General features: G+C 39.1%; 2 protein-coding genes across 2 annotated transcripts in view; one reads left to right on the top strand and one right to left on the bottom strand.

Annotated features, from left to right (window-relative positions):
• The window catches only part of LOC138045678 (uncharacterized), a 28,528-nt gene extending 27,186 nt beyond the window's left edge, over positions 1 to 1,342 (bottom strand). The window contains exon 1 of the mRNA XM_068892256.1: positions 1,015 to 1,342. Coding sequence (XP_068748357.1) covers positions 1,015 to 1,068 — 54 coding nt within the window. The 5' untranslated portion in view covers positions 1,069 to 1,342. The remainder of the gene's footprint in view (positions 1 to 1,014) is intronic.
• Positions 1,343 to 5,268: 3,926 nt separating this feature from the next.
• The window catches only part of LOC138045683 (enoyl-[acyl-carrier-protein] reductase, mitochondrial-like), a 16,775-nt gene continuing 4,543 nt past the window's right edge, over positions 5,269 to 17,500 (top strand). The window contains exons 1-8 of the mRNA XM_068892269.1: positions 5,269 to 5,420; positions 7,349 to 7,446; positions 8,434 to 8,568; positions 11,093 to 11,236; positions 12,132 to 12,234; positions 15,636 to 15,738; positions 15,853 to 15,926; positions 17,324 to 17,384. Of these exons, the coding sequence (XP_068748370.1) occupies positions 5,272 to 5,420; positions 7,349 to 7,446; positions 8,434 to 8,568; positions 11,093 to 11,236; positions 12,132 to 12,234; positions 15,636 to 15,738; positions 15,853 to 15,926; positions 17,324 to 17,384 (867 nt within the window). The 5' untranslated portion in view covers positions 5,269 to 5,271. The remainder of the gene's footprint in view (positions 5,421 to 7,348; positions 7,447 to 8,433; positions 8,569 to 11,092; positions 11,237 to 12,131; positions 12,235 to 15,635; positions 15,739 to 15,852; positions 15,927 to 17,323; positions 17,385 to 17,500) is intronic.

The following is a 17,500-nucleotide window of genomic DNA, read 5'->3' as shown; positions in this document are numbered from 1 at the left end:
CACTGTCCAGGGGCACCCAACGTCAATTTTCAGAAAATATCTGTTCAGAAGACGATTTGAGATCTAGAATTTTCAGAACATTTGTTTTAAAATTTCTTGCTTGCCTGTCCGTCCTAGGATTTTCGAACATCTAAAACATGGTATAATTGCCCATTTTAATGGATTTTTACCCTAAAAAGGTCACCTAGAATTTTCGGAGACTTTTTTCCTGGCTGATATTTTTGAAAAGGTAAGTTTTGATCCCTATAATTTTCGGATCACTAGACTTTCAGCTAGGGAATCCGAACAGATGAAAAATTTTTAGGGGATAAAAATATGCCAATATCTACCGTTTAAATACTAAAATACGTTTAACAATGCTATGTTTAAGTGGTTCTGCACTATATTCTCGTTGGGTGCCCCTGACTGTCTAGAATTTCATCTTGCGCTACATTGAGGAGAAAGGAGAACACATTAATTTGAGTTCAACAATATTTACGTTGGTCTCATCCATTAAGGCCCAGCTAGAACTTAAAGAAAATTTTTTTGTTTAATGTATCACAATGCACTTCCCAGCAAACAGGCCAGCTAGAAGCCATGGTGACTAAAAGCACTGCAGTATGTTGGGTAAACGTTTCACCCAAATCAAAACATTTTCCTGACAAAAAGAAAATTAACACACGTCAAAGTTCATGCATGCTACATAATTGCTACACATTCTAACATTTTCGAACTAAACAATGTCAACTGCAGGGATTAAAATTAATGTTATTATTGTGTCATTAAGGCTTTAAATATGTAAGCTAAGGGTGGTCACAATTAAATTTATTTTAATGAAGATTCCATCCACACCAGAAAAAGGGTTTTATTATTTTCTGAGGATAACGTTCATAATTTTTTTAACAGGTTGAAAGTATTCCATTGAGCTTAAGGCCAATGAGGATTGTAATAAGGACGATATGAAACGGGGAGATTGTTGAGATCCGACGAAGATCTATATAAACATCAACGTCTTAAAAGATTTTGTATACTTACAAGGTTCTCTTCCGTAATTTCAACCAAAGGTACTCTGAAAGGAGCCGTCGACATCCTAATAACTTAAAACTTGCAAGAAATCGTCAAGCCATTTCACAGCCATGATACAGATCAGATGGGGGAAATAATGCTTTTGTTTCTCCCTTTCTTTGTGGAAATGGGACAAATGTAGGCAAGCGATTTTTAAACCATCAGTGTTTTATCATTTTAGCACATTGCTGTAGGTCGAACCACCGTAAAAGCAACTGAAATTCTTCATCTTGGTGGGAGAAGTCACCTTGCCAAATGTTTGACTTTTGCATTCGAGAGGAAGACATCAACATTGACCAATCAGTAGGAGAATCAGTCGGTACACTTTGTTGAGAAATGTTGTCATAGGGACGAAACAAAACGTCACGCAAGCCACGCGAACTGCAGCTCATCACGCAATCTTTCCTCCTCGACGAACGAACAGGAATTTGAGTAAACCAATCACAACACAGGCGCCCCAAGCTCATTGTGAGCATGGCCGACGACAAAAATATAAGGATTTGTAAGAGATCTCGATAAAAAGCTTAAGAAGATAATTATATGAAAAAAATCTCAATTAAAAAGCTCAACATTATTGCCATCGTGGATAGCTTCCTTCCTGTGTGGTTATTTTCCAGATCCGACACGATTTGAGCCATTTCTCAATTTCGTGGTTTCTCACGGGTTAAAATAAAATCTCTGGTTTGGACTTGAATCTCACTTTCATGCAGACTCCAGGGTCAGGATATGACTCTCAGGCTCGGATTGGTTGATATTTTTTACAAACACACAAATCAATATGATTGGTTCGTTTGACTGGTAATTCGATGGGGACGCGTGATTGTTAAGTTGGCATTGGTCCCTTTTGTAATTACTGGCGTCTGCATGAAAGTGAGATTCAAGTCCAAGGTAACCAGTGGTTTTTCTGTTCTTGCCGCTTCGCGTCTCGACTTCGCCTCTTCGCAGCTCTCTCGCGGCTCAAGAAAAACCTCTGGAACCAGGTACTTTGTGTACGGTCACTGCAAGAAAATACTGGCTTCTTGTGCGGGGAATTTAAAATAACTGACTTAAATTCTTATCAAAGGAACACTGTAGCTAATAAATTTCATGGTTTGGCTTAGATTTTGTACCCTGGTTGTCAGAGGCTGTTTTTTACTTTGGAGGAGGGAAATTAAGCGGCAAAGTCACAGCAACGAGGGACGAAGCGCGAACAGGAAAAAGACATAACGTCCTCGACCGTTCATTTGGAATCGCTTAGCGTTCTCTCGCCGGAGGAAGGATGGGTAACGTGCGTCAATTTTCGCTGGGTACGTGCCGCTGGCCTCTCAGAACCCCTTTCCATTTATAGTCTATTTTATAGCCAATTATAGACCCCATCTTAGTCACTTTTGGATAAATGTAATTTTAGCCACCCCAACTTAGTCACTTTCTGTTTATGCATAAACCTTACATAAAGTCCTTCAATCGTATTTCCAAACGTAATGTAATGAGATTAGTAAATACTAAATCAACAGCCTTACAGTTCTTTCTGTAACAACTTTTTTTACCGAGAATTTTTCCATTTTGAAATGCCACTAGCAAGAATTTTCTTACTCCCAAAACCCCGATAAATTTGCGACCCCATTCCAAATAACTCTGTAAGGAATTCTGTTGAAAATGCAACCCCATTATAGTCAATCCAGTCGTGAAAATGCGACTCCATCCAGCGGTACATCCTCATTAGTCCATTAATAGGAAGTATCCCCTACCCCCCCCCACCCCCCGGGTTCTCTCCGACCTTAAAAAGAAATTCCTCTGCATTGCACCCAGGGAAAGATGTTTGAGGGTCTTCACAGCGGCAGCTCTTTTCCAAGGGTAAAGGGTAAAAGGGTAAAGGGTTAGTATATTATCTTACAAAATTTAGCATTTTAATTTCTTTAATTTTCAACAACCTGACCCGTGATTTAAGAATCACCACAAGCGATATTAACTTTTTGCTCTTATTTCGTCTTCGTCTTTAAAGTTCCTTGAAAGTTATAACAAAACTCACATGCAGTTCAAATACCCACTAGGAGGTGACAACAATTTACTTACACTGTACTACGACTCGGTAATCTAAAGAACAACGCAAGTTATGAAGTAAAGACAAAGCTGTTTTTGTTTGAGTGTCGTATAAGTGCTGAAACATACGCAATTTATAAGGTCACTCTGAACTCACGAAGCACATGATCGCATCGAATGATGAACGGCAGTTTTTATTGCACACTAGCGCAAAATGTCTGTAGGAAATCACCAAGCTGTACAAATCCAAGTCAATTCCAAATTCACTTTAGATACTCGAGTAAGACCTCCGGTCCATCTCGCTTGTAAAAAAAGGTTTGCAAAGAACACAGCATAGTCTACAACACAGATACAGGGGACCAGGCAGAAAGCATTGCTTTCACTTCATCCCCTGTTCTCTCTGAAATGTTTTCCTTACACAGAAAAATTAATTATGAGCACCAGATATTATTCGAGAAAAAAATGTCATTTCGAAAACGGGTTGCTGCCCAAAACATCCCCGAGTGGGGCTTAGTTCACTTTAACTTACTCACTTACCCCAAGAATAAACAAAGGGTGTGTTCGATTGAGAAACTTGGGGGTGCGTTCGATTGGAAATCCGTTTTCAAAATCGCGATCTTTCTGATTTTCAGTGGAAAACAAAATCCTAAAACGGATTTATTTGCGGATTGTATCAATTAATTTCACTCATTCTCGAGATTTCAACAGCAAAACATTTTTGGATTTTGTGTTCAATTGCAATGCTGAAAGATCCGAGTCCAGTAAGTTCTACATGCAGATTTTCGTAGCGAGCGCATCCACAAAGTACCAGAGAGACAGAAAATATCAGTTTGCCGTTTTTGCCCCATTCGTGGGATTTGGTCTACTGTGTTTGCCTCCACACGGCACCCATAATATTTCTTCCACAAAAAGATTAATCATGAACAAAAAAAATTCTTGGACCATGCAATCGCGTTCTCGTCATTTCAACAGAGTGTAATAGGAATTAATGGCTGCGCCAAGCACTTCAGCAAAAAGTTTGGTTCAAAATTTACGCTTTACGCTTTACCCTTTACCCTTGGAAAAGCACTGCCGTCTTCATGAGAACATGATGAGACATTTTTAATTTTCTCCCCAAACAACCACACAATTCATGCCAGTTTTATTCCTGCAATGTTGATACGCACTTTCCACTTCGAACGAATTGGGGTTATGAAAAAGTTAGTACGATAATGGGAAATAATATTTTTGGACAACGTTCTCTTTGGCGTCGTCGTCGGCCTTGCGTAAGCTCCCTATTACTGGTTTGCCATATGGCAATCCTCCTTTGTGCGACCCCTTCTGGTGGATAAAAAGGGCCTTGCATAATTACTGCGCCCTCCATATTGATATAATCTTGAATGTGGTCTCTTCTTGTGGCCAGTAAGTCGTTTTGAGGCCTTATTGCTTTCCGACGGTGACCACTTTGAGACGTTCTGTCAGATCATCACCTTTTCTTTCCTTTCCTTTCTCCGGATTGAGCAAATAACACTTAGATCACTCGGCCATGCTGGAAAGCAAGCGCGAAATTGGTCGGCTTTGCGCATGCGCGTTCTCATGGAATCTCTGCGACAGATGACGAATAGAACCAAATTTTCTCGCATCGATTGGTTACCATATTTTCTTAACAATGGTGCTCCGCGCGCGCGCGCGCGCCTTCGGCTCCGCTAAAAAGCACGTGCAGGGCGTGCAAAGCTATTATTTTTGCCCATTCGTAACTATGCAAATTTGTGGCGTTCTCGTAGCCGTCGTCGTCGTCCTTGCTTAAGGTCCCTATTGTCAACCTGTACTTTCCATATATGCTATGTGAAGAGTTTGCTTTTAAGCCTCTGACGTCGCAACCTGTTATAAGCAACCAGGCCTCTAGGAAGAAGGCCAAGAAATCTATTGTACCTCGGATAAAACGGGTAAAAAAACGGTTACGTACATCCAGTCTTCGTAAAGGATTGATATTTCGCAAGGTGGGTGAGAAGGACATATTCTACTTGAAAATGTCGACGTCAAACTGAATGAAATAAACAAGTTTTGATTTCACTACGGTTTTTCGTAACACCCCCGTGAGTCAAAGCCCCAACAATCAACCTCGTTCCCAGGGTCTACTCCGCTTTCAGGATCTTGAAAGCAGAGTAGACCCTGGGAACGAGGTTGGAGAACAACATTAGCGGTTGGGGATTGGGATCTACAACAAAGATGGCTGCGCTGCCCACAAGAAGTGGCAGTTTATTGCGAAGAACATTGGCAAGAAAAACGCATTGTCTACAATTACTTTCTAGGTTATTCAAAACTAAATCTGAGTCATTAGTATACGCCGAGCATGGTGACCCGGGGAAAGTTCTTAGGTGAGAGTTGAGGCTACGTGTTGCATGATCACCGATGTGAAAACCCTGCGGCCCGTCGCGCTTTTAATAGGCTGCAGTGCGAACACCCAAAGTATTAGAACTTATGCAAAATTGACTACCACGAGAAGGGTAACCTCGATTTGATATGAGTTGATTTAATTTCTGTACAGTGTCTCCAATAAGTGCCCAAATGCTAAATATAGTTTAAACTGAAATAAAGGTCATCATCGTCATTATTATTATAATCGTAATTGTTACAAAATTCTCAAATCTGATTGGTTCTGTGCGCTCCTATTTGTCGCGTAATTGGCGCACGATCACGTGCGTGTCCAATTTGAACAACTCCAAATTGGAGACCTGTAATTGGACACCTACGCTATTACTGCATCAATCACATGCTCTTGGATGTGGTCTTTCGTGCTGTTTTCCTACTGTTTGCAGAACAGGTTGAATGTAATTTTAACTTTTTCACACACAAAGGTATACATTCAAAAACTTTTATCCTTACATTTTGTTATAGTTTCGGTTATTTATTTTCGTTATAGGACTTTGTGTCATACAATTTAGGGGTAATTGTGCTGGTAATTTCAAATTGACTGAGCGCAGATTTTGACATTTCTCACCCGATTACTCCCTGAATTGTACTCTACTTAGTCCTATTACTATTACAGTACTTATCATTATTATCATTATTCATCGGTAATCCAGTGCTTCTGTCATTGCAATACAGCTTAGAGCATCAGAAGAGCCTGTTTATAAATCTTTTTTTAAATCCAACCAGTCTGACTCCACTGTCCACGGCATTCACAGAAAGCAGCTTTTTAATAAAGTGTATTTTATAGTCATAGTTGAGTAGTTTTAGTTTTGATCTTTCTGTAAATAGCTGATGAATTACCCGTGGTTAAAAAAAGTTTCATTCATTCATTCCAAGCACCTAACTTGCTTGTAAACAAGGCTTTGAAAGTCTATATTTCTAGATCTTGCAGAATGATGATGTTTTCCAATTCCAAATTAACTTATATCGTCATAAAGTTAGTGAAAAAGTCTGGTGGATCTCACCTTGAGTTTTCAGTTGCTTTCCCAAGAAGCAAATCATGTTAAAGCATACACAATAGTAGTGAGTTTGAAGATAGGAAGTTTTGAGCATGATTCAAAGTAGCTCTTGGTTGAAGCAAGATTGCCAGATTGCCAGTCAACCATGCTTCATTCCGCCTTTAGATTCAGCACAACCACTGAGCGTTTATGTGTACCGGTTAGGATTCGAGTCACCCTTTATCTCATTCTATATTTTTTGTCTGTAACAAGAAATTCACCAAGTGGAAGGGAGGGTTACGATATTTACTAGCTAAATTGTGTCTTAAGCAAGACCTTCCTCATGCATGCTTCATCAATTTTACTCATTGTCATGCCTAGGGGTCTGGAATTTGATGAACTCTGTCTACTGGGTTGGGGAACTTGACCACTTTAAGGGAGGGGTGGGGAATTATTAACTAAAGTTGTATTGGGTGTCTTAGTGCTTGCAGCCTGTGGCAAAGTAACAGAGGGATCAGAGGCCAATGTTCAATGAATTTTTTGCCCTTGGCTGGCTGAAGAAATTAGCCTTGAAAAGTTCTCCACATTCTTGGTGTGTGGTGCAAAAAAAAATGATCATCAAAGCTCTGTTTACCTATCTATTCGCCCGCCTGGATCTCCATTGATTGGAGTAAATGTTTGATACAGGAACATTGCTTCTTAGCCCTTGTCTTTGTCAGAGCATTGTTTTTTTTTTAACCGCATTTTTGTTTGCTTTGTTTACCTTGTTGTTGAGATCTGTTTTCATCTTTAGGTTAAAGTTTAGCTCATCACTTACAGATGCTCACATTTAAGTGAAACGCAATGACATTCATTTTGACAAGATGTTAGCTTTTTCACATATTTTTCTCCTATAGGTTACAGAAAGAAGAAACAAGCAACTTTGGACCAAGGTCTGTGTTACTGCACATGTTAGCCGCTCCAGTTAACCCTGCTGATATAAATCAGATTCAAGGTTGGTCTAATGATGTTCATTGCTGTCACAACAGAAAAATGAGCTGCCATTCGCTTACATGTATCTTACACCATGGGGGGTGGGGGGAGACTTCCATCAATTCAACATAGCATGGGGGGTTTAGGTCTTACCCCCTGACTATAATTATAGAAGTTTAGAAAGACAAAAAAATTAATTCCTTTTAGAGAAAAGCGAGAACACTGAACTAAGTGAGCTAGGTGGGACAAAGATAAAAAATATTTTAAAATATCGCTTTGTTGAAGCTGTCACCCTCAAAATTCCTGCTATGATGTATTTTAATCTGGCTAATATCAAAGGAATTTGTTTTCCAGAGGGTATGCTTTTGGATGTCAAAGGGTTGAGTAAATGTCAGGTAATTCTCCTTTCTAAAAGGATCACAGAAGCAGAAAAGGGCATCTAATTTTGTGTGTGAGCCCTTAAAAGATTGGCTTGCGGCACATACCAGTCCTACAAGACTTAATATGTCTGATATATCTGAGAGTGCCGTGTCCCTGACAGCCCTCCTTTACAATAGAAAGTGCAATCACGGTGGGAATTCATTAAGAGGTATTGGGAATTATGCAAGGACTAGATGAAGTATCGGCAGAAACCCATAAGAGTTGAAACGTGCAACGCGCGTTCACAGCTTCCGAATATTCAGTGCGAACTGATTGGTTGAATATTTCAGTGCTAAGTACCATTTTTGGAAACCCCTCGCTCTTGTTGTTCCAAATATGGTACTTAGCAAATTGAATATTCAGAAGATTGTTTCCCAGCACACAAGGGGCCGTTACACGTTTCAACCCTTATGGGTTTCTGGTATCGGTTGTGACAAGAGTAAATATTTCAAGAAAATTGTTTATTATTTGTAAAACCATCATTTAAAGTATCTAAATACACAGTGAGGTGATATTTTTGTGATTTTAAATACAAAAAGATATTAACTAAAAAGTGGACCACAATGGTATAGGTGTTTGTAATTTGAAGGTACATATGGATTGAAGGCATCTTTGCCAGCTGTTGGAGGTGCTGAAGGAGTAGGGGAGGTGACAGAGGTTGGAAAAGAAGTGAAAGATCTTGCAAAAGGTGATCAAGTGGTGCTGAGGGTAGAATTAGGCTTAGGTAGGTGAATTTGTCAAAACAAGCTTAAACAAAATGAAGAAATATTGAGGGACGGTAGCCAGGGTAAAACATAGCTAAATTAAAAAAAAAAACGTTCTCTGGCTAAAGTTGTTAAAATTCATCTTTCGATTGAGTGATCTATAGTCTTTTTTTTAGTCCCCTCAAAGACTTTCAAAGACTGTAGATCACACGGGCTAAAGCTCGTCTTTTAAAAACTTTAGCCAGAGAATGTTTTTTTAGAATTTTGATCAAACAAAATGGTTGTAGGAAAAATTGGATTGATCTATTCAAAGATTGGATCTTGAATCCAAGCACAAATCCACTCATTGGAAGAAAAGTAGTCCTTATATTATATACCTGTTTATGTTATTTGCCAGCTGGGAGGCCCGTATAGTGAAAAACTGTGACCATTAGGTCATGAAAATGCTGCCCAAGGTCACAATTTTTTGTTATACAGACCGACCCTTAGCTGGTACTTTTAAAAAACTCTTTTTTTTTCCTCTCTCCCTTCCTCTCTGAGATCACTTTTTTAATTGTTGACTCACACTGCACTTGATAGCAAATGTAGTTTAAAGTGACTTACAAACTGAACATTTCAAAGATAAATATTTTTATTTGAATTCTATTTCCAAACCTCTTGTCTAAGAAAAAGTAACTTCTGTATGTAAACATATTCGGTGTTAAAAAAATGAAAATTTAAGGTGGTGGGGTGGGGTGCAGGGATGGCGCAGTGGTGAGAGCACTCCCCTCCCACCAATGTGGCCCGGGTTCGATTCCCAGATTCGGCGTCATATGTGGGTTGAGTTTGTTGTTCTCTACTCTGCACCGAGAGGTTTTCTCCGGGTACTTCGGTTTCCCCTCTCCTCAAAAACCAACATTTGCTTTCATTGTTAATTTCAGTTTACAGTGTCCCCAGTTAGCGCTCCAGCGCTAGAACGACTAGACGCTTAAATAAAGTTCCTTTCCTTTCCTTTTCTCACAACCAAGGCTAGGACTCCGCCCACCTTGAGTGGGCCAGATGAGAAAATTCTGCCCACTCCTGGAACCAATCAGATTGCAGGATTTGTTGAATTCCACCCACTCATGCATTGAGAAAAATATTACTTCCATAATGATTAAAATGGTCATCATGGGAAGCAAGGATGTCACAGTGGACTGAGAGCAGTCGCCTCCCACCAATCTGGCCCAGGCTCAATTCCCAGAATTGGCATCACTTGTGGGTTGAGTTTGTCAGTTGTCTACTCTGTGTGACATCTTAGAGGTTTTTCTTTGGGGACTCTCTGACTGGTTTTCCCTTTTTTTTCCTTCCCTGCTTTTCCCTGGTTTTTCCTCAAAAACCAACCTGCGATTTGATACATGTATTTGTTGTTTGATTTGACTTGATTTCTATTCTGTGTCCCCAATTACATGTATTTCCTCAGAACTCACTCAGGTGACAATTAACCGTTTCACTCCCGTGGGGTTCCCCATTGACGAGTAAAATCGTCTGGCATTAGACAGGGTAAAATCTATAAGTGTCACGCTTGGGAATGAAAGGGTTAAATAAAGTTCATTCATTCATTCAGTGTTAGGGGGAAGGAAAGTTTCAAACAAATCCAACTATCTGACATGATGTTTTAGTCCTTCATTAATTTTAAGCTTAAAGGCCCATTTTCACCCTAGACGCAACGTGATTGTTTGTTATTGTTTTGAATCTCGAATAGCCTATTCCGATTGGCCAACTATTTTTGTTGCACCAGTTAGTGCTGTTGAAAACAAGAAACATCGTCATGTGATTTACCGGGTGATTTTAACAAGTGAAACCCCTAAAATTACCTTTTATCTTTATGGAGTCGACTGATTTAGAAATTGGACAATCACAAAGCAGAATTTTTACAGTTCGGCTATTAAGCAAAAGGAATAGAAGAATTCTGAAGCTAACGAGTTAGGTGGCATTATGCAACGCTTACTTCATTTAAACTTACTTTTACTTTGTCAGTTTCGATTTGTTAGGATACCAGGGACGCAGAAGTAAAAATGCTCTCATAAAGATGATTTTGCTCAAAAGAGTGGCAGAGGTTGCTGTCTTTGTGGAGCGGCAAGCAAACTTCACCATGCCAATTCATCATGTTCAATACTATTGGAGTGCAAATAGAAATATTTTAAACAAAATTTAAGAAATAGACATACATGTAACATACGATAAAATCATGAAGTGATAAGTAGAGAACCCATTCAGATCAGGACCTAAAAGATTTATCAACATTATACGCTTTCTGAGATTTTCGAATTTTTGTTATTTGGTGATACACAACATCGTGCCAGGGGCATGTTGCGTGTAGGGTGAAAATGGGCCTTTAAGTTCCCTTGTTGACTTGGGTTGAAATGCTCAGCAATAGCTGTCGAATTTTATACGCTAATTTTTTGTCAATAAAGTGCACCCCCAACAGCTTGCCAACCCTCAGGACAATAAAATTGACATTAATTTGTTAAGTATTTTGAGGGATTCTTGCTCAAAGTTCAGTTTGTATTATATTTCTATAAGGTTCTTGGAGAAGACATCTTGTGGTATCAGAAGATCAAGTTTTGAAAATTCCACCCAGTCTCCCTGTGGATGGTGCTGCTATGATAAGTGCGAATCCTTGCACTGCATTCAGAATGTTGACAGACTTTGAAGATCTTCAACCAGGTAATAAGAGTAACGTTATAATTTGGTTAGCAAAAGATAAATCCATGGAGCATTTGAAAAAAAGAAAGTGATGTCATTTGAGATTGAGGCCCACTTTACACTAGTACCGGTAAGATAAAACCTGGCTTGGCACTCGGAAATCTTAGTATGTTTCTTGGGCACAGCATGGTAAACAGAACAAACACGCCAGGCACAAGTGCCAAAGTGCAAATTGTATCTCTGGAGGTGTGCTCCGTGCTACAAATATTGGTATGGTGCCACGATTTTGGAGTGCTGTGCCAATTTTTGTGTGTGTGTAAAAGGGTTTGAAATAACCGTAGGATCTATTGACACAGATGTCTTGTCAGGACTTTCCTTTAATAATAATGTATTAATACTTTATTGAAAACATTGTTAAAAAATACAGGCTTTGTAAATTACAATATAAAATATGGATTACAATATAAAATATGGATATTTAAAAATGAATAAAAATGTGTGTAATAATATGAATTCTACTTGTGGCATAATTTTAAAGGTCTTGGTATAAATGAGTTTTTGTGTCTGTTTTTGATGTCATTAGATTGTTCTTCCTGTTTCTTAAATTGTAGTTATGTTTAGACTGATCAAGAAATAGATGTACAAATTTATTACTTTCTTTTAAACGTTCTAGTTCTGTAATGGCTTGGGTGTCCCTTTGAAGCCTAAGAAAGGAACTAAGATAATGGAACAAACTTTTGTCAGCTTTTGAAGTAGTTAAATTATTGGCAGCACAATAATTGAACATCCCCCCTTCCCCTCAGCAGCATTTCTACCATTTAGGTAAACTAGTAGATATTTGTATTCTTTGTGTCATGAATTAATTATTGTTTTCAAGTGCAGGATTTATCATTATTTTTCATGTGCACTTTTTAAGGTGAAACTGTCATTCAAAATGGAGCAAACAGTGCAGTTGGACAAGCAGTGATCCAGATAGCGGCAGCCTGGGGAGTAAATACTGTTAACATTGTTCGCAACAGGTGAAACAATAAATTTAATGACTCAAATTGCAGAGATCTAGTTGGACAACAGAATGCTAATGTTGATGGTGATGACGAAACCTTCATAAATGACAATAAGAACAATAGTTGGTTGTGGACAGGCTGTGGATCCCTTTTTATGAAGAGTTTAAGGGCCCACTGACATATTTTTTGGGGTGCGTTGCTAAGGATGTAATGGTTAAGTAATTTGAGAGAATTTGGCATTATTTTTGTCAGTTTCCAAGTTTTGTAACCCAATGACCCTAAATATGACTTATTATAAAAAACGTTCACTGGCTATATACAGTTAAAAACTTTCGAGCTTTCGGCTGTCAGGCTACAGCCTTCAATGGAAATGAATGGAAAAAATGATGACAACTACAATATATACAAAAATAGGTGAGAAAAAGAATATAAAAACGGGAAAAAATATTTGTCCAAAAAACTAATTGTTCTTTTTTAAAAGAATGCAGTATTGATTAGGGAGCGGCCTAGAATTGTTATCTGCATGATCTATCAAAGCGGTGTGCAAAGATTCCAGTGTCTTGCGGGTACGAGAAGAACCCTTGTCAATCACTTGGGAATTTTTAAAGTCAATAGAGTGACTTGAAGACCAAGCGTGTTTAGCGATGTTGGAGCCTATTGCGTAAGACTTCACATTCCTCATATGTTCTTTTTTTCTGGTTTCAAAGATCTGCCAGTCTCGCCAACCTAACTCCCTGGGCAGTCGGCACAAGATATTTTGTAAACCACGTTAGGTTTAAGATCGATCGGAGGGTGGGACTTAGGAGAGGGAAACTCCTGTTGTAAAGTCTTGAATGGCTTGCTGACAACTCGAATATCATGTTTTCTAAGGAGTCTAGTTAGAGGCTGAGAAATGCCATTAATATAGGGGAGGACTGCATAACAGGAGAATTCGGAGGGTGCAACCCATTTAAAAAACATGCAAACAGGTTTCTCAGGTGTTGGGATGGGATTTGTTCGCTGAGTAGAAGATTTCTTCTTTAGAATGTTGGAGATAACATTTTGGGGGTAATTGTTAGATCGTAGAGCGTCGATGACATGAATAAGTTCTTTCTCTTTTCCTTGTTTTGTGCTCGGGAGATTAGTTGCGCGATGTAACAAAGTCTCAGCTGTACTGGTCTTGTGTCGTTTGTCATGATGGGAGAAGAAATCTCTCCGTTTTTATATTCTTTTTCTCACCTATTTTTGTATATATTGTAGTTGTCATCATTTTTTCCATTCATTTCCATTGAAGGCTGTAGCCTGACAGCCGAAAGCTCGAAAGTTTTTTACTGTATGTAGCCAGTGAACGTTTTTTATAATAATTTTTTAATATGTTTTACCCTGGCTACGGTTCTTCTATTTTTAAACCTAAATATGACGTCATCATACCACGCCCATGGTCACGTGACCAATAAAAGAAAACTCTAAATTTGTCTCGTGCTACGCAATTTGGGTATTTAATCGATGGTTTGATAATTTGTATTTGTTTTTGCATCCAGCCAAGCATGGTTTTCTTTTTATTTTGAAAAATGTTCTTTTTAAAGACATAAACGATACTGAAATACCCATAACTTTTTCAAAAAAGATGATTTTAAAAAATCAATGCTTAGCTATATTCTGTATTTGGGGGTGAAACGTGCCATGTAAAAAAAAAATTAATTCAATTCAAAACCGCTGGAAATTTAGCTTTTTTCTCAAACCGGAAGTCAGTTCGTTTACGCATGCGCAGTTGATCTGAAAGCGAGCGCGAGGAAGGGCGAGCAAAAACCTTCGATGGAAACAACAGTTTGTGCGGTGACTTTTGCTTGTGAGTGGGTTTTCTTGTCAGCTCATGATATGATGACGTCAGTTACCGGAAGTAATATTTCACTTCCTTAGCAACGCGCGAAAAATCCGTCTGTGGGCCCTTAAGGTGGCCGAACACTGTTTTCGCACGCGCTCTTGCTAACGTAATGCAGCGGGCGCGTAAGGATTGCAAAAAATAAACATGACTTCAATACAGCAGTCATTTTATTTGCTCAATGCTTCCGCTATCTGTACTATTGTGCCTCATAATTGAACAACGTGTTTTGATGGTTTTAGTCTTTTATGAGAAATGTATGTTAGAAAAGGTAACGATGCAAAGAACTCCGCATATTCGCAGTTTTTCTTTGTTATCGAAAGAACCGAAAGAACCGTCGAAAGAACCCAGTTAAATGAAGCGCATGCGTAGTCAATTGAAAAATTGTGATTGAATGCGGGATAGCTTTCTCGGAGATACGTCTATTTCTCGATAACCACTCGTTAGAATTTAACGAAATTTGGCACGAAAACACTTTAGGAAATAAGTAACTGGACTGTTGAAAAACATTTGAACTTTAACTGAGGAAACTCTAGATATTCCAGTGAACCGTCAAATTATTATTAAAATAGTGTTAACTTGTGAGCATCGTTACAAGCTTGTTGCATGTAAATTATAAAATCTAACGACCAGATTTTCTGCAAATAAATAAAACCCATTTTAAAGGCCTGTTTACATTTATTCATGTTGCCGTGGCAACGGCATATACGTCAGCTTAACTATCAAAAAAACCGAAGTTCGTGTTGTTAACTTGTGCCTGGCGTGTTTGTTCTGTTTACCATGCTGTGCCCAAGAAACATACTAAGATTTCCGAGTGCCAAGCCAGGTTTTATCTTACCTTAATAAGGCTGGTTTATCAAAGGCGCTTTTCTTTGTGTATTACTGGATACACTTAAATGCCTAAGGCCCTAGGGGGGCCAGAACCATTGACAAGTAAATCTATAATTAGCCACTGGGAGTAAGGGTTGAAGCCTTTAATAGCCTCAAGTTATTTTTATTTTATTTTATATGTTTCCAGTACTGAAAACCTGAAGAACTAAATTCATTAAGGATGAAATTCATTAAAGCCCACCTTCAACTGACACTGGTTTTCCAATCGTTTCTTTTGTTATGGAAATTCGCTTTGCTTATTGCAGCAATCTGACTGGACAAATTTCAGCTTTGGCTAGATTTACATGTATGATAATTGTTTCGCGGCACACTATGCCTGTCGGTTGAAGGTGGGCCTTTAAAGGGCGGATAAAAAATGAGGACTGTGCCAGTGATAATTTACAATTTTAAGAAGATTTATATCAGAAGTGCATCATTACCTCCACATAGATTTTCAGTGATCACAGTCTGTACCATCTGTGTCTTTCTTCTGATAGGATACTTCGGAAAATACGATTATACTCTTTGTTTGTCCCCCCCCCCCCCCCCCCCCACCCCAAATTTTGCATTAAAGCATTGTTTTTGTTTTCTCTTGGGACGATTGTTAAGTGTTTGGGGGGACAAACAAAGAGTCTTATGGTATTTTCCGACAACGAGGCCAATTTTAAAACGTTTGTTTTGGTAGGCCGCATATTGAACAGCTAAAAAGTCATCTTAAAGATCTTGGAGCTAATTACGTTCTTACTGATGAGGATCTGAAAAGCTCAAATATGACAGATGTCATGAAGGTTTGTTGTGTTGAGTTGAGTTAGGATTGTTTTCTTGGGATCAGGCAACATCACAAATAAAGGCAAAGACTGTTAGAGTAGAATTAATTCCTGTTTTCATTATCCTTTATTTAGAGTATCAAGCCTCCTAAGCTAGCCTTCAACTGTGTGGGTGGGAAGAGTTCCATGGTCCTCTTCCGCTACTTGCAGTATGTGCAATGTGAATTTCTTTTTTTTAATTTTCTGAATTTACACCGAATTTTCACTGCATCGTAACATACAACATTATAAAATATACATATCGAGCGGTTTTCAAATGAGTGTCGTAAAACCTAAACCAAGGTAATTACTTTGGCCAATCAAAAAGGACGGAGACAATCCGGTAAACCAATCAAAACTCGAAGTAATTACACGTAGCCGACACAAAGCGAAGGAAAATGTGCACGCGCGAGCCACGATTGGTTTTTGTTTCACTTCTGATTGGTTGAAAAAATGGCACGAGAACTTTGAACCAATCAATGAGTGAAGTAATCATGAACCAAAACATGAAGGGGGTAGTTTCTACAGGAACTGTGGTGCTGCGTCGGTGGGGAAGTAGTATACAAAATTTTGGTTTTATCAACGGAGTTGATAATGTAAATTTGGCCACCGTAAAGAGATTCTAAAAGCGGACGTTTCGAGCGTTAGCCCTTCGTCAGAGCGAATCGAAGAATTATGGGTTACGTGCAGTTTTTATAGTAGAGTAGGAGCTACGCTATTCGTGGTAACACGGCAACGTGAAAAATAGGAATATATTAGTTAAACGAAGAGCGTTCGTTAATACCGTGAGGATCAGGGTTGCCGATTTGGAAGATGAATTTTTGTTCCAGATCGTTGCGGCTTTCCGTCGTACCTAGATGTAGGGAAAGGCCGCAGATAGCCATGTGTTTTTTGGAGTGGTTAAGGAGATTAAAATGACGAGCGACTGGCTTAGATGCATCCTTGTCATACTTCTCAACATCGCGAAGGTGTTCGCGGAATCGGTCACCTAGTCGGTCACCTGTCCACCGGAATCGGTCACCTGTCTCGCCAATGTATGATTTATTGCATCATGTACAGGTTATGCAATAAATGACATTTGCGGAGGTACATGTGAAACGATCGGTGATCTTAACAGATCGCTAGGTCCCGATATCTTGCTAGTGTTAACAATGAAAAGACAAGTTTTGCATCGTGAGCGCGCGCATTTGAAAGTGCCGGGTTGCTCGTTAGTTTTGAGCGCGCTTCTAACTAAAAAGTTGCCTACGTTTTTGTCGCGTTTGAATGAAATAAGTGGAGGTTGCGAAAAGATTCTTCCAGTCTCGGGATGATTTTGGAGTAATTTAAAATTATTAAGAATGATACTTTTGACTGCGCGATTATGAGGATGGAAAGTGAGGGTGAATGGAATTCTGTCATTCTTATCTTTTTGACTGCGCGAATTCGCCCAGCGAATGCAAAAGAAAAGAGACCTCTGCTGTTGAGGAATTAAATCGGTTGTAGATGAGTACATTTTGGTCTATATGCAATGTTTATTACTTTTACTGGTGCAAGACACTCTGATGGATTGATATCATTCTGTGTGTAGGCCCAAAGGAACAATGGTGACCTATGGTGGAATGTCAAAGCAACCTGTTACAGTACCAACGGTATGTTAGGGTAGTCAGGGTGGTTTAGTGGTCATCAGCCGTGCCTCCCACCTCTGTGACCGGGGTTCAACTCTGGCTCGGGTCGTATGTGGGCTGATCTCAATCTGACTCCGAGG

This window comes from Montipora capricornis, chromosome 4 (genome assembly GCF_036669925.1).
Source record: "Montipora capricornis isolate CH-2021 chromosome 4, ASM3666992v2, whole genome shotgun sequence".
NCBI lineage: Eukaryota > Metazoa > Cnidaria > Anthozoa > Scleractinia > Acroporidae > Montipora > Montipora capricornis.
Note: the sequence above shows the minus strand (reverse complement) of the source record. Positions and strands in the feature narration are given on the sequence as shown.